We start from the raw sequence: 22209 nt of genomic DNA, 5'->3' as shown, positions 1-22209 counted from the left end.
ACTGAAATCCATATAGGAAAAGAGATATTTGCTATTTCTCCAATTAGTCTATTAATTGTAAGTGAAAAAAAAATCATATAAAAAATAAAATAGTTGTTCTCCATTTTCACATCTTTTACTTTTTCTCTCTCTCAAAAAAAGGAAAACTATTAACCTACCAATTTCCAATAAAAGTCCTATTTAAAGCATAAATAAATAAAACAAAGCACCCAAAACAAACAACAATCTTTTACTATTGCTACTTTTTATATACTTTATTTAGACTCCACCTGAAATGGTCTAAATTTCGCTTAAAATGTCAACTTTGAGGCTAGGCAGGAAAAACATCATCCTGTATCAGAAGACCAATAATTTCAAGTTAAACTGGGAATAATCTATATGCCCTAACTAGGAGCTCTCTATCATAGTTGCCAATTTCTAACTTTACCAAACAAGAAACTAAAGTACTGTAATGTCTTTCATTGTAAACTTAATATGAGCTGATTAGAATTTAATTTGAGCTAATTAGAAACTACAAAGTAAATTCTAATAACCATAATGAAAAAAGAGTTTCTTCCATGTCATTCAAAAGTCTACAAAAATGACTTACATTATGCTAAAATGTGGACTCACAACAAATATACCATCGATGTGCAGTTTTTAAAATGAGCCTGAACTCAGTATCAGAAACTACAGAAATATAAATAATAGCACTTTCTCAATTTGTTAGATTTATAAAGCACAAAATAAACATCAGCACAAAACGGAATTTAAAACAACCCAACGTTACATGTTCACTTTATGGATGAAGAACTTTTTAGATAGGGGACCGGCCCGGTGGCTCAGGCGGTTAGAGCTCCATGTTCCTAACTCCGAAGGCTGCTGGTTCGATTCCCACATGGGCCAGTGGGCTCTCAACCACAAGGTTGCCAGTTCAATTCCTCAAGTGCCGCAAGGGATAGTGGGCAGCGCCCCCTGCAACTAAGATTGAATACGGCACCTTGAGCTGAGCTGCCGCTGAGCTGCCGCTGAGCTCCCGAGTTGGTTGGAGCACGTCCTCTCAACCACAAGGTTGCCAGTTCGATTCCTTGACTCCCGCAAGGGATGGTGGGCAGCGCCCCTGCAACTAAGATTGAACACGGCACCTTGAGCTGAGCTGCCGCTGAGCTCCCGGATGACTCGGTTGGAGTGCGTCCTCTCAACCACAAGGTTGTCGGTTCGACCCCGGTAAAGGATGGTGGGCTGTGCCCCCTGCAACTAGTAACGGCAACTGGCCTGGAGCTGACCTGCGTCCTCCACAACTAAGACTGAAAGGACAACAACTTGACTTGGAAAAAAAAGTCCTGGAAGTACACACTGTTCCCCAATAAAGTCCTGTTCCCCTTCCCCTATAAAAATCTTAAAAAAAATAAAAATAAAAATAAAGAACTTTTTAGATAAATATATAAAAGACTGTAAGACCTTAAGAGAATTACTTGGTCTATTCTATTTGAGCCTAATAGCATAGCAGGGATTGTCCTCAATCAGACTATTATAATCTTTTAGTCAGTTTAGGCTTTTTATACTATGCCATAGGGCCTTCAACTCTAAAGAGAAAATAATTTTAATTAAGAGAACTATGGAACTTTGTCCCACTGAAGTCCAGTTGCCTGCCCTAAGTACCTTTTTATTTTCAGTTATGTTTTGTGAAATTGCTTCTCCCAAGTAATACTAAGGTATAGATAAATGAATAGAAATCTAAAGTTGGAACCAAACTTAACTAAACTATATGACTGTGAGTCAAGCAGGATTTTCATGAGACATAATGATATTTGCTCAATTCAAAAGACTGCAGAAAGAAAGGCTTAGATTTAAAGTGAAACCTATTGTTGATTACGACAGGGGCTTACTCTAGGTTGTTTTCTTTGTACTAGGCTTTGCATTACATTTTAAACAAATCAGAATTTTTTAAAATGCTTGTTGGTTATTATGAGAACTTATAAATTTCAGTATGAGTAAAAATCTAGTAAAACTGAAAATGTTTCAACTACCCAATCCAATCACTGAAAGTAAATTATAAAGTCTGAATTATTTGTCAGGAATACAATAAGGTATTTAAATGACTAAAGTCTCCCAAACAGATTTAAAATATTTAAAACATTTGCTTTCATTATATCTTTCCCTATTATTCCCTACTCAGATACAAATTATTATCCTCTTTTATATAAGTGATGCTGATGGGCTAAACAAGGACAGCATTCTAAAATCTCACTAATAAGTTACATGAAATGTTTATTTTTATTTTGAATACAAGTATCAAAGGTCAATGATTTCTTTTCTTTATCTCAGTTTTTAGCTTTATTCCTACTATACTAATTTTCTAAGCCCCTGGAAGTTTTTCAGAATTTAAGTTGCTTAAATAGCCTTTTTACAGTAATATTTCACTTAAAGTAACAGTATGGGAACACCAATAGTTATGAATACCAAGAAAAGTTGTAATGGAAAAACAATGTAATAATCACTTTTAAAAATCTGTACAAATAGCTCAACTCTTTTGATTCAATTCTCTACTCCATTTTGTTAAACCAGTGACAAATCATTCTTTTTAAAGTAGCTGTTGTGCTTAAAAATATACTGGGACTAAATATTCCAGTTAGAGAAAGCATTCCTTACAAACACATATGTTTAATTTTGTTGGGATGGGAGAAAGGACTCTTATTCACCTCTATCCAGAGAAAATGAAGAGTGAGAGTGTGTGGGGACAGAGTCCCAGAGAGCAGTTTCCAGGTTCTCGGCCTCGCGTGGAAAGGTGCTGGCTCGGGTAGTAGATGGCCATCAGCTGTTACTGGTTAGCCATTAGCCACTGATATAACTGCTGTGGCTGCGCTGGTTGGTTGGTTGGTTGGTTGGCAGAGAAGCGGCCAGCCGATTGAGGATCGTGTGGCTCCTGCTTCCTGTGTCTCCAACCCAGCAGCCAGCGAGAAATAGTGGTAAGAACTCCCTGGCTCCGTTGGTGTTTCTTTTTGGCATTCTTGTGCGGGGAATGGGACCAGAGACCCCGCATGACAGAGTGAGTGGCATCTTTAACCTCTAACAAATAAAATGTTAAAAATATAGTTCTTGACTTCAAAGAACTTTTAGACTAGATAGAAAAAATGATCATGAATACATTAAATAATTAAATAAAAATAGTTTTCTGAAATATGTTTTTTTGATGAGACTTTCCCCATCTTCTTGAATATTAAAAATCACTTTTTCTTTTTCAATGGAAAAGAAAAGAAAAGCATAGAAGTAATAATTTATTAAATAGTAATATTTGAAACTGAACTTAAGGTCCAACTGAAATGCTGTTTTGCTATAGCCTAAAAGATTAAAAAGCCAATTAGTTTTAAATCATTCGCATGACTTTCAAGTGAAACCTCTTATACAGAACAAAAGAAATCAGCATATAGAGGATCAAATTTGCACTACAGGTGAAAGCACTTGGCCAGTTAAAAACCAAGAGGAAAATAAATACTGAAGCAAGTGGCAGATAGTTGTTATACTGTGGAGAGCTGAACTATGACTAAATCACAATTTAAATATAATTTTTGTTGGGTGAAAATTTAATGAATATGTAGAAATGGAAGGAACTCAGAAACCATAGTTATTTCCATTTTAAATGAAGATGATAGTTCTGCACCACCAGCTGTTTATAGTTCATTGAATGAGGTTCTAGTTGATAGGAGATAATTACCTCTTCCCTACAGGAGGCAAGTGTTTCTCATTCTGCAGACACCTCTGATGAATGGCCACGGGAGTATGAGACCAAGACAGCATGCCAAGATCAGTTTGGTTTTTAATGATCTCTTTAAACACTTGATTTTCTATTTTTTTCTATTTAAGTATAAGAAAATATGTACCTTAAAATATACAGAACCAAGGCACTGGCTATTATTTTGCTTTTATAAGACACTTGAACCTTGAAAGAAGAGTGACTGTACACAGAAAGTATACCATCAACAGTATTAGAAAGAATAGGCATGGTCATTTCAACTTTTTGTGTGTTGAAGACTTCTACTTACTAATTCATTGTTTTTTCTCTGAAGACTATTCTAAGTTCCTTGTCAGTTAATGATGCCTCCGTTATCTCAGTCATTTCAGCTTTCACCTACTTGGAAAGGCCTAAGAATTCTATCTTCTCTTCTTTCAAATGTGCCTCTTCATTTCCAATGCAAACTGCCACCTACCTCACTATTTCTCACCTGCTTTATGGTCCTCATATCCTAAATGGTCTCCTTGTTTCTAGTCTCTTCCAATACTAACATAGTTCAACCAAAACACTATTTTCAGATTAATATCACTAACACACCACTCTCATCATGCCACTCCTATGTGTAAAAACATTTCAAAAGTAGGTTGTGACTCCAAAATAGAAAAAAAGCTTATAGCAGACGAAGCAAAATACACACACACACACACACACACACACACACACAACAAAATCAAAAGTAAATCAATTCTATCCATACAAACAGTTAAGACTGGGTACGTATATTAATAACTAGAAGAGAACACCAAAAAATGAAAAGAATAAATTTAAAAGGAACTTGGAGTTTACCCTTAATTTCTATTTCATATTTGTTTTTATAATGATTTTTATGCAATAAATATTTCAGTACCACTTACTGTTTATGCACCATAAAGCTTAACATGTACCCAAGGACCTCCGCAATCTGGTTCCCAAAACTACCTTTTTTCAGCTTATGTCCCATCCCTCCTTTTCACATAGCCCAAAACTCCAGACAAACTGAAACATCCCATCTCTCACTGGGTTCCTGTATTGCTCCTTCCCAGCTACAGACCATTACTTATGTCATGCGGGAGACCCTGCTCGCTGCGCCATTTGTCGTGCAGGCAGGCCTGCGGGGTCTCTGGTCCCGCTCCCCATACAAGAACGCAGCATATGGTGAGGCCAAAAAGGAACACCCATGGAGCCATAGGTAGGGGAGTCATACCACTATATTCTCTCTGGCGGCACTATACTCTCACTGGAGGCTGGATCCATACTGTCCGCAAACCGCCATCCACACTTGCCAGCCCAGCCGCCATCTTCTTGCTAGCCCCCATTCTTCTTCTCTCTTCTTCTGCTAGCGTAGCCACAGCAGTTATATTAGCGGCTAATTGGCTAACTGGCTACAGCTGACGGCCAATCAGCCACAGCTGACGGCCATCCACCACCCGAGCCAGCACTCCTCCACGTGAGGCCAAGAGCCTGTAAACTCCTTTCTGGGGCTCTGTCCCCACAACTTACATCATACATATGCTTCAGCTGGTGTGTTCTTCATGTTTGTGCATCTAAATCCTGTCTGATTATTATTTAATTAATTAATTTATTTATTTATAATTGCCTGTCAGAGGCTTTTTTTTTTTTTTTTTTTTTTAAAGGAGGGCACAGCTCACAGTGGCCCATGTGGGGATCAAACCAGCAACCTTGGTGTTATCAGCACCATGCTCTAGCAACTGAGCTAACTGGCCACCCCCGGTTATCCTTTATAGCTTAGTTCAAATAATACCCTTTCTACAAAGCTATCCCTGACATCTTCCTCCAATGAGCATTTCATCTATATCTCTTGTCTAAAACATAGCACATTGTATTTTGCATTGTAGGGGTGTGTGTGTGTGTATCAGAAGTAGCCCTCTTTAGGGCAGGGGACTTTTTTAGCCGTCTTTGTATTATACTCAAAGCACAACAGAGTCTTTCTGAATAAATATGTAAAATGAGTGAGTAAATACTCTCAAAAAGCAAGGGCTTAGCATTATAATCTCAAGATTCATCCATGTTAAGAGAAATAAGTCAGACAGAAAAAGTCTAGAAGCATATGATTTCACCAATATGTGGCATATAAAACTGAAAACAATAAAAGAACAAGACAAAGAAATGAAGAAACAAAAACTCATAGCCACAGACAATAGTTCAGTGGTTACCAGAGGGTAAGTGGGGAGCGGGGTGGTAGATAAGGGTAAAGGGGATCAACTATAGGGTGATGGAAAGAGAACTGACTCTGGGTGGTGAACACACAATGTGATATATAGATGATTACAGAATTGTACACCTGAAATCTATGTAACTTTACTAAGAAATGTCACCCCAATACACTTTAATTAAAAAATAAAAAAGCAAGGGCTAAGAAGACTAAAAACGAACAGCAACTCTTACTTTTAGTTTTATTATGATTTTCCTTCTTTTTTCACTCAAGTTTATCTCTTAACCTAACCTTCTTACCTGAAGATACGTTATTCTTCGCTGGACCAGGTCTGTCAGATCTTTGGCCTCTTTTTCCCGCCAATCACCTGCTCCATCTGTTTGTTTGAGGTAGTGTAGATCTGTCATTATAGACCTACAAAAGCAAACAACATTGGAGGTCTTACTTATTTGTACTTCCTCAAAGGATTACACAATCATGAGAAAAGAATAAAATTCTTTACAAAGATTGATGCTCACACTGATGCTGATACTTTTATTTTCTACCAAGGCCATGAAATTCAACAATTAGTCTCTCTAACACCCAAGATTCAGTCCTATAGTAAACTTTTACTGTTGAGAAAAACCTACCTGTTTACCCCCCAGACCAGTCAGCTACACTTATTCCCAAACATAGAGTACTACAAAGACCAGAGAAGAGTGGATACCCATGGCAAAAAAATAGGTGGACTAAATTAACATAAGGGAGAGAAATAAGTTGATTCCAATGTTTGAATACTACATTTTTTTTTGTTCTCTACTGTCTACTGTCATTTCATGTCCCCTCTTAAATTTTCTCTTTATACTTTAACACTTTGAGTGGTTAGAAAAAGATGAGAGAAAAATTTTGACACAACTCTTATTAAACAATGGTCTAAACCAAGAGTCAGCAAACTTTTTTCTGTGAAGGGCAAGATAGTAAATAGTTTGGGTTTTGTGGGCCTCTGTTGCTTCTATAGCAGGAAAGCTGCCATAAACAATATGTAAATGAATGGGTGTGCCTGTGCTCAAATAAAATTTTATTCAGGAAATAAGTTATGAGCCAGATTTGGCCCTTGGGCCATAATTTGACAACGCTTGGTCCAAACTAATTAAAATGTATGTTAAGATACTTTCCTTTCCCTCTTTTGTGTAGCATCAGTACTTTCAATTATATCATGGTTGGTTTCCTGCAAAGTAAACTAAAATACCCAATAATCTAGGAAGAGGAACTTTAGGGCTGGTACAGATGGTTTTATTTACATTGTATTAAATAAAAGCCATGACTTGCATTTACCAATTTTTTTAAAAAAAAAAGTAAAAAGCAAGACTCTGTCTCTAACACGCTCCACCAATCTGTCAGCAAACATTTTGCCAATTTCTGACCACACATCACCACTGGCACTGCTTGCTACCAGTGAGCATTGAGCCACCAACTGAGCCACGATCTTTTCTCACCTTAATTTTATTACAGTCACCTCTGAACAGGTCTACACCCTGCTTCCACCCTTGCCTACCTCTACAGCCCATTCTCAGTACAGTAGCCATATCCTGTTAAAAATTCAGTCATATGTTACTCCTTTGCTTGTAACGTTGAATGGGCTGTTCACCTCACTCAGTCAAACCCAGAGTTATTACTTTGACCTACAAGGACCCAGACAATATGGCCCTCCCTTACCTCTTTGATTTCATCTCCTACTACTGTCTTCCCTGCTTACTCTACTTCAGCCACAGTCTGTCACTAACCCCTGAACATGCTAGGCATGTTGCTACTATAGGGCCTTTGCATTTGCTCTTCCCTCCCCTCGAATGCTCATTTCCCAAATACCCATCCGTATGGCTCACCCAAATGTCCTTCAAATCTTTGCTTATATGTCAACTTCCCCATAAGACTTTCCCAGGCTATCTCACTTGAAAATTCAACAATCACCATCACCATTCATTCCTTGGTGTTCCCTCTCCTCCTTCTCTGCTTTATTTTTCTCTAAGTAATTATCATCTTCTAATATACATCATTACTTCCTTACTTTATTATCTTTATCCTCCTACTAGAATTCAAACTCCATGAGAACAGGGTTTTTATTTTTATTCTTTTAAATCATCATTTGGAATAGTGCTGGTCACACAGAAAATGTTTATAAAGTATCTTTGAATAGGTACGTAAAAGAAAAATAGCAAAAAAAAATTTCAAAAATTTTAGATGAGATAATGTTGATAATTTTTACCTTTCACAAATCCAATTTTGTGATAGAAAGGTTTGGGGAATAAGCTTTAACTAGTTACGACGCTAGCTTCATCCTTCTCTACACTTGTCTCTACAGTTTGTGTTAACTTCAGTTCAAGAGATGTTTATTAAATATGTGTTATTTGCTTGTGAAAATTAGAGTTAGAAATGTATTTCTATTTGTCAGAAAAGTATATATATAAATAAAATACATCATACATACACTTCCAGAAATCACCTACAATAATGGTATTAACTAAAAACATAAAGCATTAGAGGGAGGTTCAAAAAGTACTTAGAGAACACTAGCCTGTAATGTTAAATAATAAGAACAACAATTAATAGGTATTAAGGTCTTACAATGGGCCAGACACCTATCCTAGATGCTTTTCATTATTTCATTTAATCCTCATAACTACCATATAAATCAGATAAGGAATGTGAGGCAGTGAGAGATTTAAATAATTTGGTCAAAGTCACAAAGTTCAGAAATGCAGAGTAGGAGATCAAACCCAAGTACTGTGATTCTAAAGCTTGGGCTTTTAACTATTACATCAAAAAATGTCAAAGTAAGGGGCCTGGAGTACAAAAATGTTGACTCTGTTCAATGTAAATATGCAAAATCAGAAAGTCTGAATAAGAGGAGAAAAGAGCTTTTAGAGCCAGACAGACCTATTTCCCAGTTTTAGCTCTACCTCTTACTAGCTTTGTGTCCTAGGAAAGTTATTTTGACATCTCTGAGACTAAATTATTTCATTTAGAAGTATTATAATACCTTCCATCTAGTTTTTTAAAAAATGATTAGTGATAATATATACAAAGTCGTAATATATGCGGTGGCTGCTTGCTGTAGACTGAATGAATATCTGTGTCTCCCCCCAAAATTCACATATTGAAACCTAATGCCCAATGTGATTGTATTAAAAGGTGAGGCCCGTAGGAGGGCCCACTGAAACCCCACTGAACTCCACAACCCCTTCCACCATATGAGGACACGGTAAGAAGTTGCTGTCTATGAACTAGAAAGAGGACCCTCACCAGACACCAAAATCTGTTGGCGCCTTGATCTTGGACTTCCCAGTCTCCAGCACTGTGAGAAATAAATTTCTGTTGTTTAATAAGCTACCCAGTCTTTGCTACTTTTGTTGTAACAGCCTGAACAGACTAAGACACTGCTATTTATACTAGCATGCCTCAGAGAGTTGTTTCAGAGCTTTTCCTTTGTGTTTTACTTTGTGAAGAGTACCTACTAATAATCCTACATTTCAGAGGAAGGACCCATGGGGTGTAGATGACAGTAATATGTGGTACTGAAGTTCAGTCAGAAAAATGATCCAATACCCGGTGCCTTATAACACCCTGAAGAAGAGGACTGATCAGTGAGAACTCGTGAAGCAGATGATAAAACCAGCCCTCAAAAACTGTGACTTATGCAGGACTATATGACATAGCCTCAGTTCGCTTTTATTTCTGGTTCTTAACTAGATATTAAACAATTTAGTAACAAAGCAATGGCTGCTCACAGGAAAAACTAAAATCTTATTTACCCTCATAGAAAACTGTTAGAACTATACACAATTAACAGAGAATACCTGATAATAGTCCCTTTGAATGAAGCAAAACTATTAATAATACACAAATAAAATTAAAATCATAGCCACAGTTTAAAATGTCCACCCAACTAATAGAGGAACAGCTTTACACAATGCTTTGGAACAACAGGACATCTGTGAAGTATTTTAGGCACTTGTTTAACTTGTCAGCATTATCCACACACAAGACACGCTGCAGTTTGCCCAGTTCCATGTGTACCCTTTTTAAACAGGGCAAGGGCCTAATATGTGATGCTTTATCTTTTTTATATTTATTATCTTACCTAAGAGCCAAAACATTTTCTTTTTATGAAAAAAGAGTAATTTTAGATGGAAAAATCAAACCTACAACTTACTGCCTCCTTAAGAAATTAACTTGCAGTCTTACCCCCTGAACAGATGTTTAACTTTTAAGTTTTTCCAAAATTAGAAAACTGAGGCCCCTATGGACTATTACGTAGCCTACAGTATTCTATAGTTACTGGGGGGAAAGGCATCATGCATAGGAAATTATGTGAGCTGGTCATGGGAACACACAAGAAGGCTTTAACTATAATTGAGTTATAGGGCCAAGATGGAAGTTTATTTCAATTATTTGCCCAGTTTTATAAGACTCTTTCCCATCACTCTCATCATACTCATTATTTTTTATATGTCATAGGTTTCATCATATCCAAATGTGGTCTTTTGCTTTTTCCTACCCATCAAATGGGAGTGATCACAAAATCTGTTGCAAGCCTCAACTTTAAGTAGCAGTATTGTTTCTGGAGATATAGTACAGTGTTAATAACCAACTATTAGCAAATGCCTATTGAAGGAAAAAGGGAAATTCAACATGTTCTGTATGGCTTTATATTAAATCAAACATACACATACACAGAGACAAACAGCATTACATTTCACTGACAATAATTACATAGCATGAAGCAGGTAAAAACTAGATTAGGTCTAATTTAAAGAGGAAAATTCTTTGAAATATAAAAATTGGCATGGTTCATGCTTTCATGTCATAATAATCCATTCCTTTATCATTGGGAATGAAAGCTGATCTCTGTATTTTTTAATAAATTTAAAAGAGTAAAAACATAAAAGTGAATGTTTTTACCAAGGTACAGTAGTACTAAGTTTTGGCAATTAATTATTCACATTCATCGCAATCTCTCTCAAGAAAGTAGAATAACCAAGCTTACAACTAGAAAGTCAAACTCCAAAAAAAGAGGTACACGCTAATTTTTACAATAATACAGTCAAAGTCTCAATATAAGTCACTCTATTCCAATAGTCAACTAAAATTAAGCTTGCTTTTTAAACATTTTTTTCTTGGCCTCCACACTGGAGACCATGATGTGACACAGTCTCAGTTCTCAGTAAGGAAATCTCCATAAGGAAGACAAGCACAGGAAAGACCTTAAATCCAACCTAGTTCTTTGATGATTCAATAATGTTTAGAAGTTATCATCCTACAAAATTTATCATCTTTTGACCAAAGACATGCAAATAACCAAAGTTTCTATTGCAGCCTATTATTGAGCAACATTGTAACTGAAAACTATTCTACAGAAATGTTTGGGTTTTTAGTGACTCCACTCTGAAGTCAAACCTAGAAATGTCCCCAAAGCTGGAGATCGGACTGCGTTGGTTTTGACTATGAGTGTATCAAAAACCATAAGTGGTGGGTGGTAAATCTAAAGGCCTGGTATGAGACCAGGTCAACACCTGAGAAACACAAACCTGGGCAAAATACCAGCAGAAGAGAGCTAGTCATTTCAGAGCAGGAGACAGATGCCTGAAGACTATTGGTAGAACAGAACAGAATCTCTGACTCTGACAGCAAGCCAGCTATGACAGACAACAAATCCTCTATTTCAAAAGCTGGGCTACGTTTTTGTCCTTTGTATTTTCTGTTAATTTTCCTATTTTTATATTTTAATATACCCAAAAGTTTTAAAATGTCCTAGCCTGCCTCAATTATGCCACTAAAGAACCTCAAGGAGAGCATTTTGTTTATATTTGATTCAAAATTTTAAAGAGAAATTCCCCGAGGGCCTGCACAAAGCAGATGTAATTCAAGCAAGAAAATCCCAAGGTGAAGGAAGTAACATTTATTAAAGTCAACGTGATATGAAATGTAGACAAATGATTAGATATATTTAGTAAGCAAGAATATTTTTAACCATGCACATTCAATTAAAAGAAAGTCATTCTCCAGCTTAGTATCAGAATTACACTCCAAATCAGAAACACTGATATTTTCAGGGATTCATGTATAACTGTGTGTTAAGACTGTTTTTAAATATAGGGTCACTTAAATCCTCCAAAGTGAATCAAACATGAAGTCAAGGGTATTGAGTATAAAAATCCTTCAATGTCAGGTTTTCTTCTAATCCCATGCTTCCTATGAGCATGACCCTGATAACAACTTAGATCCCTGCTCCATTTCCTCTGCTATATACTCCTTGACTTCTAACAAATACTCTCACTTTTGCAGAACCCACCGTTAAAATTGACTGGAGCTTCCACCCAGTTTTACTTAGGGGTAAATGACTTTTCTCCTGTAACTTGCCTTTCACAACTTTGGGGATTCTCAATTGCAGGAGAATATTTTGACCACAGTTACATAATTTTCTTTAGTTGCATAATTTTCAAAAATCCTTCAATGGAACAAGACTTTGTTCTTACAAAAAGGCACAAAGTAGAGTGTGAAATAATCAAAAAGTGCAGATAGTTGGCCCCTCCCTTCCCAATAAAAAAGACATTAACTTACTGAAGGCTGACTAAGCAGTGAATGCTTAGCAATATAGGGTAGAGACGTTTAAGTTACAGTTCCAGTCCTCAGGAGATTACAATTTGTCAGGGAGAAAAGCCAAATGAGTATATAAGAAACAATAATCTCCATTTATAAAAGCTATTGTCCTAGTAAAATACAAGTACTCCATTACTTTGACTCATCTATTCCCCTACATCAGATCTGTCAACACAAGTCTGCAGTTTCTATTTTTCACATTTTAATCCTTTCTCTCTATCCCTACTGCAGCTACCCAGATCTAGAAGCTCATTATCATTTATTTAAACTTTTGAAAAATACTTCTAATGCCCTGGCACCAGGTTTTCCTTCTCATGGCTCTCAAAACGATCTTCCTAAATTCACTAATAAGGAAATGCAAATGAAAACCACAATGACATACCACTAAATTCCTATTAGAATGCTATGTAGGGGGGGAATGTAAAAACCGACAATACCAAGTGTAGACAAGGATAAAGCGACTGGGACTCTTACACATCGCTGGTGAGAATGCAAAAACAGTGCCATCACTTTGGAAAAAAGTTGAGCAGTATCTTATAAAGTGAAACATACACTCTGCTGACGACCAATCAACCCCACTCCTACATATTAATCCAAAAGAAATGAAAACATGTTTCCACAACAATGTGTGTGCTAATGTTTTCAGTGGCTTTACTCATAATCACCAAAAAATGGAAAACAACCCAAACATTCTTCAACTGTTGAATGGCTAAACTGTGATACATCCATACAATGGAATAACACCTAGAAATAAAAAGCAATGCACTACTAATACACAAAACAACAGAGGTGAATCTCAAATGCATTATGTCAAGTGAAAGAAACCACACTCAAAAAACTACATAGTGTATAACTGCATTTACATACAATTCTGGAAAAAGCAAAATTATAGGGATAGGAAACAGATCTGGTGACTGCCAGGGGCTGGTGTGGGGAGGGGGAGGTGCTGATTACAAAGGGGCATGAGGAAATTTCTTGGGGTAGAAGCAACGTTCTGTATCTTGATGGTGATGGTGGTTATACAACTGTGAGCATTTGCCCAAACTCATAGAACTATAGACTAAAATATGTACGTTTCATCATATATAAATTATGCCATAATAAAGTTGACTTAGAAAGAAAAAAAAAGAAAATCAGTGTTTCTATCAGACAAGTTCTAAGAAAGAAAGAAACCCTTTCAGAAGAAACAAAAGCCCATAAGTTTTTCCCCTATAATTGATGTCTTTCTGAACCAAACAATGGGAAAAGTGATTCATAGGAAAATCTGAACAAGAAAACTGATAGACTCAACCTCTGATTTCTCAGAGAACACAGGCTTTCGGTCCAGAGACAACCCAACCCAGACACTCTGATTTGGACAGTGTAAAAATGAAACAAAGATTTTTGTGTAAACAGGCAAATATAAACATTTTAACTCTTACACTTAAGGATCTTGAAAATTACCAGTGAGACAGCATATTTCATATGAATCATATGAAATCATCTCTATTTGTATATTCATTAAAGGTTATTTCTCTAATGTTTGATTGTGCTTTACAGATTAGAATGTACCACTACATTATAATATGGCTGCCTAGAGTTAAAATTACTACCCTGTGAAGTTGAATTCCAAGTTCATTATAATTTCTGCAGAAGACAAAAGAAATTAACTTATGCACTTTGTGTACTTTCCATTTTTATTTTCTGTGAAATATTATTATTTAACATATCCTAAGAGGTAGTATCAGGAATCATATTTAAAATAGAATTCAACTTACAGAAAATTTAACATTCATTTACATCAACTTTCCAGGGACTTTTTTCATGTGTATATTTGTACATCGTTTCTACATATAGTAACAAAATATATGCAGAAAATAATTCTTTAAATAATTAAATTTAGAAAAGACCTGAAAATTAAATTCTCAAGTAATTAAATCATTCAAACTTTAAAATTAAACATTCCATCAGAAATCAACATTCAAAATTCTACTTTAAGTACCACATAGTCTATACTCGGCTCAAATCCTCTTCAGAGTTGCATTTTCCTATAAAACTGCAACAAGCAAACCACACAAGCACACAGCTCCAATGAACAGAATCTCAGTACCTAGAATCAGCTTTAAGGTAAAGAAGCATTAAGGACAGAATTAGTCGGCATTTGCTCTAATGATCTAACTATGGCTTGATTGCAAACTAGGCTAAAAATTTCAAAGGGACTGCCAAATATGTGGCCTAATAATTCAATGCCTCTTGAAATTTATACTATCTTATTTCTGTAGATTCATTAATACTAAAATGATCCCAATAAACTGATAGATTTTATATGTAATTTCACTTAAAACAGCAGAGCAATATCTCAAAATCTCTTGGTTGTGGTGTGATTCTTTTCTTCTATATAGTGGTAGGTTGTGTTAATACAACAATTTTTCTTTTATTGTTCACTAATGAGACAGTAATAGCCATTACAATCCTACTGGAAATATAGACGTATAAATATAATAGGCCTAAGGACAGGTTTCACTGTATGACTCTCAGATACATTTTGTTCTGCATGAACACATCAACAATAAAATATTTTCTTTTCTATGGAATATAAAATAAACTGCATATTTTCAGAAATGTGCAAACAGAAGAAACAAATTGAACTAGGTAGATTTCAGGTTCTTTTTTCTAGTAACTAAATTGAAGATCAATGAATAGAATATTACTTTTTATCAAAAACCTGTTAAACTTTAATTAAAAACCCTAAAAAGAGGCTATTTTAACGTTTTTAATATTTGAAATAGAAACATAACTGTCAGCCTCAGTATGAGTTCTAATGTACTATAATATAAAACTACACACTCCACTTCAAATATTGATTGTATATGAAGAAAATGTACAGGAAGATATATCAATGTAATGTTGGCTGACACCACTACCTTCAAAGTTTACTTAGGGTATAAAGGTTTCTAGGAATATATTTTAAATAATATTTTCCAGTGACATATTTCAGTTGATGAACTACATTTGACAATTATTGTCCTTTGAGACCTCAGGTATTTTCCTATTCCTAAACATGGTAGGTATCATTTATTATTCAGCAGGGAATTTACCAAAGTTTCAGTTTCCCATTCTTAGATTGTAATTGTTACTAAAGCCCAAATGAAGTGTAAAGTAAAAATACTACCTTTCATGATGTCCCAAATCTGACAGAAATTCATCTACATGTCTTTGGAGTTCATTTCCTTCTAAATTCTTTAATTTCTTCAATTCACTTTGTAGAAAAAACCAGAGCTCTTTAGCTCCATTTTCAATCCTCCTTCTTAGGATTTCATGATCCTTCCCCAGACCTGCAGTCAAAGAATAGAGAGTACCAGCATTTCCAACATTTTGGTGAAAGGAAATTTTAAATTATTTGTGCTAATATCAATATATTGAAGAGGAAAAACACTGCATAATCACCTACCATTTCTAGTTTGTTTCTTATAATTTTCAATCTGTTCTTTGGCCTTCAAAAGCTGCTCTTCTAAAGCACGAACCCTTCCAGAAGCTGGCCCCTGATCAATGGGGCCTTCTGGTATCCTGCAGTTCAGGGTAGAAAATGTAAATGTTTAGCTTATAAATTATGCAACAAAATATATGCTTACTAAAGTTACATGCTAAAAGATATTTATTGGTAACTCTAGAAGTCACTGAACCATAAATATATTAGAAGACCAAATAAAATTTTCCTTCCAAAGCTATAGGATAAAGCATAAACACTGTAAAGATACTGAACAAAAACAGAAAAAAAAATAATCTAGCTGAGAGATCTATGATCTTCCAGGAATTAAAGAACCTTTAGAACTGTCTCCTAAAAACTCTCATCATATGAGTATTACTTAGAAAAACAACTGTCAGTGGCAAAGTGGTCAATTCTTCATTAATGCTGAGAATAACAAAGGTGAAGAGGAAGGTGATGAAAGGGCTTAAAGGGAATAAGAAAGCACGTATCTCAACATGTGTCTATGTTAAAATATCAAATACAAATTATTTCTAAATTAATCATAATATTAGGCTATGTAAACCTGTGTTCCAATTCATGAACTCACGGTCTTAGATTACTAAGCTTTGGTTTTACAGAGAAGGGAAAGAGGAAGAGTAGAAGATGAAGTATATTAGGGAAAAAACCCTGAATATTAATGATGTTTGTTTCTATCAGAAACAAAAAGTATCAATCAACAGCACAAAATATTGGAACATAGCAGAGGAACTCCAGGATCTCTTGTTTATATTGTACTGGTTTCTAACACGTTTTGTTTTGATGTGACTTTTGGCAGTATTCTGTACTCAATTTTAGCCATAAAAGATAACTACATCCTAATCCTGTAAATGCTTCCTTATATGACAAAAGAAACTTTAAATGTGTGATTAAGTTAAGGATCTTGAGGTGAGGAGACAGTCTTGCATATCCAGGTCAGACAAAATTGTAATCATAGGTGTTCTTATAAAAGGGAGGCAGAGGGAGATTTTACTACAAAAGAGGAAGTGATGTGGCTATTAGCTTTGAAGATAGTGAAATGGGGTCATTAGTAACAAATACAAGGAATATGTCATTAGAAGCTGGAAAGGCAATGACACAGATTATCCCCCCAAGTTTCCCTAGGTAATATGGCCCTGCCAACACGTTGGTTTCGGCCCAGTGAAACTCATTTCAGACTTCTGCCATTTCCAAATGTAAGAGGATAAATTTCCACTGTTTTAAGCCACAAAGTTGGTTGTATCTATTACAGCAGCAATAGGAAACTAATAATACATACATATATAAAGATTAAATAATGGCTAATTTTTCTTCCAAAATTTATTTAAATGAGAAAGTATATAATAGTATGTAGCACAGTGTCTGTCAATAAACTTTATCAAGACTTCTGTATTTGGGCTCAGTCATTTTAGAGATGAGCTGTAATCTCAAATGTCTGGAATGTCTATTTTAACCATCACAATCATTTTAAGAGAACTTAATTTTGAAATTATACTTGGCAGAACTTCAATTCAGACGTCAATGTAGTCCTTTGATGCAGATTCTAATATAGATTTTTAAAATACTTTTTCTAACTTTTTACAACAGATAAAGCCAAACTATGAATTACCTATTACACTTCAGAATACATGTTTAGTAAGACCTTGTTATAGCTATACAAGAGTAAATAAGGTATTGTGATTTTGTATGAAATTGTATGCACTAACATTGAACAGAAGCATGAAAAATCACCATGCTCCAATCATAAGTGTCCCAGTCTACAGAATTTGAATTAAAAAGCCTTCATTTTTACACACACAAAGTGAATAATGATAAAATGAATAGAGTTGGTAGGTATACAATTACCCAATTTATGAACACAAATCTGTATACATTCATAAATGAGACATTTCCTGGTTATAGTTTTTAAAACTTGGCTCTTAATCTCTTTCTGAATTAGATGGCTGGTTTCTAAGAAATAATTTGAAAACAGAATAAAACTATCACCTCTTGGAACTTATTTTGGCAGCAATATGCCACAGGACAAGGATGTCCTTTTCCAGAACACACTTTAGTGACACAAAATTTCAGACAATAGGAAGAAGATATGTCTAAGTTCTCCTTTACCTCATTTCTTCATACATTGATGGAATAACATTAGGGGAAAACAGGCGTGAAAAAATATCATAAGATCTTTTCAGCAGATTTCCGTTACGTACTCTTAGGTTGGTGCAAAAGTAATTGCAGCAATTATTTTTAACCTGTTAAACCGCAATTACTTTTGCACCAACCTAATAAATATAATCTAATTCTAATAAAACACAAATTATTAGTGATTTATATTACATTATTATATACAATAATCTAATTCAACTGTGGGTAAACTGTAGGTAAAGGAAAGTAATGGAGAAGCCAATGTAAGAAAAGCACACTCTAAGGACTATTCTTTCCAAACCCCATCCAGAAGAGCTAATTTATAAGAACAGCCTTTTCATCTGAATATTTGGGGAATTTGATATTTTTTAAGAATCATACTCACTATATAAAAGATACATAGGACATCTCTGGCTAAGATGCAATAACAGAAATCAGATTTACCATTATGCCTGAAACAACTAAAAATCTACACAAAATGCATGAAACCATGGTTTAATAAAACTGGAATCAGGAGACTTACATCAGAAAGATGGCAAAGTTCCCAAACTTTGGTCCCCTCGGGGAATGGGCAACTAGCAACTCTCTATAGACAAGATACCTTTATAAAGCTCCCAGGACACAAGGTAAGACTTAAGCTTGCCCTTGACCACAAAACCCCAGAAAAACCACATTAGAAGGGTAAGAAGAGCAGTTTCACTTTACCCACATTGTTCCTCCCCCAGGTCAGCACAGTGCTGCATGGAGGGGGTGTCCCAGGGCCTACAGTTTCTCCAGTGGGAAAAAGAGAGGGCAAGGTGGATATCAAGCTTCCCCAGCATTCTGGATGCTTCCTGGGAGGTCCACTTAAGTACTGCCTCATGGGGATTACTGGGAAAGTCAGCTAGAGATAGAGGAGGGGCGAGGGGCTCAGAGCAACAAGTGCACAGATCTTGGATGACTGTGTTCCTGCTAGTGGTGGGGCCTGAGCGGAGATCCGAAATGAGCGGCTCTGATCGTTTGCAGAGCTGAGCCAGTGGCCCCAACTGGCCAGGGAATTTGATTGGCAGTTCTGCCTGGTTTGGGTACCCAGCCAGAGGGCAGTCTTGGCAGAGGAGCTACTTCTAGAGCGCCTCCTAGACAGAGAAGCAAGGCAGCAGGGCTCAACTCAATTGCTGAGGATAGCCTCCAGTCCCACCAGAGGAGGACGCCTGGCCAAAGATGCCAGGCAGCCGCACAGCACATCCTACAGCCTGCCTGAGCAGGAAAGCAAGGCAATGGCCCTACCCAACTGCTAAGCATAGCCTCCAGCTCCACCTGGCAAGGAAGTGTAGCCAAGGACTCAAGGTAGCCACAGAGCCCATCTACCGCCCCTTTCAGGTAGAAAGCCAAGCTAGCAATACCACCCATCTACTGAGCATAACCTCTAGCCCCACCTCACCAGGTTGCACAACCAGAGACCACGGACAGCTCTAGAGCCCATCCTATAGCCCCACTCAGGCAGAGAGCAAGCCAGCAGCCTTGTCCAACTGTGAAACATGACCACTGGCTCTGCCTGGCCAGGGAGCCCAAACAGTGACCCTGGGCAGCCTCAAAGCCCAGCCTACAGCCCTGTCCAGCAGCACAGCATAGCTTACAGCCTCATCCAATTGCTGAGCATAATCCGTAGACTCACCCAGGCAGAACATCCAGCCAGCCACCCCACCTAATCTTAGTGCATAGCCTGTGGTTCCACCTGACCAGTGAGCCCAGAAAGCAACCCAGCCCAACTGTGGAGCAGAACCTCCAGGCCCACCCAACTATGGGGTACAGCTGGCAACCATGTCTGACCAGAAAGTCCAGTAAGAGACACTGTCAAACAGCAGAGCATAGCCAGTAGCCTGCTCCATTGCACAGCATAGCCTGCAGCCCTACCCAAATTTGAGGCACCACCTGCAGTCCCATGTGATCAAAGGGCACAGCATGAGGCCCGATCTGATCATAGCATAACTTTGACTGGATATAGAATCCAGCCAACGGCCCCATCAAGCCAGGAGACATAGCTTGGGGCTCCACCTGACCATAGGCAATTGCAGAGCCCAGCATATGGCCCTGCTCAATTGCAGAGTGTAACCAGCAGCGCTGCCCTGCCTTGCCAGGGAACACAGCTATAACCTGCACAACCAGAGGTGACTGCAGAGCCCAGCAAATAACCATGCCTGAATGCATATCCTAGCCAGTGTTTCCACTTGAATGTAGAGCCCAGCCACCAGGCCCACCAGACTGCAGAACAGTGATACCCTCCCCACCGCCTCAGAGCACAAGCAGTGGCCCCATCCAATTAGAGACCCTGAGAGCAAGCATGGTTGCCCAAGGCTGCTACCACCTGCCCATCTAGAATCCCAAGCTGAGCTGACTGGTGAAGGTCTTTTCCCACCAAAGCAAACCTGTAAAGGCTGGAAAAGAGACTGCTTCCTCAAATGAGCAGATACCAACACAAGGAAACAGAATCACAAAAAATTAGGTAAACATGACACTACCAAAGGAGACTAATAAAGCTCCAATAACTAACCCTAAAGAAATGGAGATCTATTAACTGTCTAACAAAGAATTCAGAATAATCCTCTTTAAAAATTCAGTGAACTTCAAGAAAACACAAATAGACAACTAGGTGAAATTAGAAAAACAATGCACGAACAAAATGAGAAGCTCAACAAAGAAATAGAAACCATTGGGGGAGGGGGCGGGGACCCAGGAATCCAAGAGCTAAAAAATACGATGAAGAATTTAACAAAGAGCCTCAACATCAGACTTGACCAAGCAGCAGAAAGAACTAACAAATTCAAAGACAGGTCATTTTAAATTATCCAGTCAGAGGAGCAAAAAGAAAAAAGGAGTTAAAAACAGAAGAAAGCCTATGTGAGTCATGGGATCCTAAAAGAGAAACAAATCAATCTATGATTATTGGAGTCCCAAAAGGAAAAGAGAAGGAGTACGGGAAAGAAAGCTTTTTTAAAGAAATAGCTTCCAAAATCTGGGGGAAAAGATTTTCTATTCCAAGACAGATTACAATACATCTCTCTAAATTCAGAGACAAAGAGAGAATTTTAAAAGTAACAAGAGAAAAAAATTCTTCACATACAAGGGAATCCCCAGTAAGGCTATCAGTGGCTTTCTCAGCAGAAACATTGCAGGTCAGAAGGGAAGGGGATAATATAGTCAAAGTGCTGAAAAGAAATATACTAACAACCAAGAATACTTTATCTTGTAAAGCTGTTCTTCAAAAATGAAGGAGAGATAAAGACTTTCTCAGAGAAACAAAAGCTGAGGGAATTCATCACCACTAGATCAACCTTATAAGAAATGCTGAAGGGGGTTCTTGAAGCTGAAATGAAAGACTAATTAGTAACATGAAAACAAGAAAATATAAAAACACAGTGGTAAAGGAAAGTATGTAGTCAAATTCAGAATACTCTAATACTGTAATATGGTGGTGTTTCAATCATTTCATTCTGGTATAAAGGTTGAAAGACAGAAATATTAAAAATAACTACAATTATTTGTTAATACCTACACAATATAAAAAAATGTAAACTGTGACATCAAGAACATAAAATGGGGGTAGGGGAGAAAAAGGATAAAGATTTTTTTAATATGATCAAAGTTAAGTTATGATCAGCTTAAAGTAGACTATTATATCTATAAGATGATTAATGTAACCTTCATGGTAACCACAAAACAAAAACCAACTGCAGATGCACAAAAGATAAAGAGAAGAGAATCAAAGAATACCAACAAGGAAAATCACGAATCACGAAGGAAGACAGCAAGAGAGGAAGAAAGAAAAAAAGAAAGTACAAAATAGTCAGAAAACAAGTAATACGAAGGCATTGGTAAGTTCTTACTTATGAATAATTACTTTAAATGTAAATGAATTAAATTTTCTAATTAAAAGATAGAGTGGCTGAATGGATAAAAACACAAGATCCTGTTTACAACAAGAAATTACTTCGGCTTTAAGGACATATATAGGCTCACAAAGAAGGGAGGGAAAAAATCATCCATGAAAATGGT

The 22209-nt window shown here is 36.7% G+C and overlaps 1 protein-coding gene across 4 annotated transcripts in view; it reads right to left on the bottom strand.

Moving 5' to 3' along the window:
- The window catches only part of FUT8 (fucosyltransferase 8), a 211913-nt gene that overhangs the window by 62562 nt on the left and 127142 nt on the right, over positions 1 to 22209 (bottom strand). For 3 of the 4 annotated variants that reach the window (XM_019733553.3, XM_019733552.3, XM_088797370.1), the window contains 3 exons: positions 15991 to 16106; positions 15712 to 15874; positions 6224 to 6338 (listed from right to left, as the gene is read on the bottom strand). In XM_019733553.3, coding sequence (XP_019589112.1) covers positions 6224 to 6338; positions 15712 to 15874; positions 15991 to 16106 — 394 coding nt within the window. The remainder of the gene's footprint in view (positions 1 to 6223; positions 6339 to 15711; positions 15875 to 15990; positions 16107 to 22209) is intronic. The other variant, XM_074327355.2, reaches the window with a different exon arrangement.

The sequence above is a fragment of the Rhinolophus sinicus genome, chromosome 3, assembly GCF_057876585.1.
Source record: "Rhinolophus sinicus isolate RSI-liver-muscle chromosome 3, RSI-T2T, whole genome shotgun sequence".
Lineage (NCBI taxonomy): Eukaryota > Metazoa > Chordata > Mammalia > Chiroptera > Rhinolophidae > Rhinolophus > Rhinolophus sinicus.
This window is presented reverse-complemented; position numbering and strand designations above follow the sequence as displayed.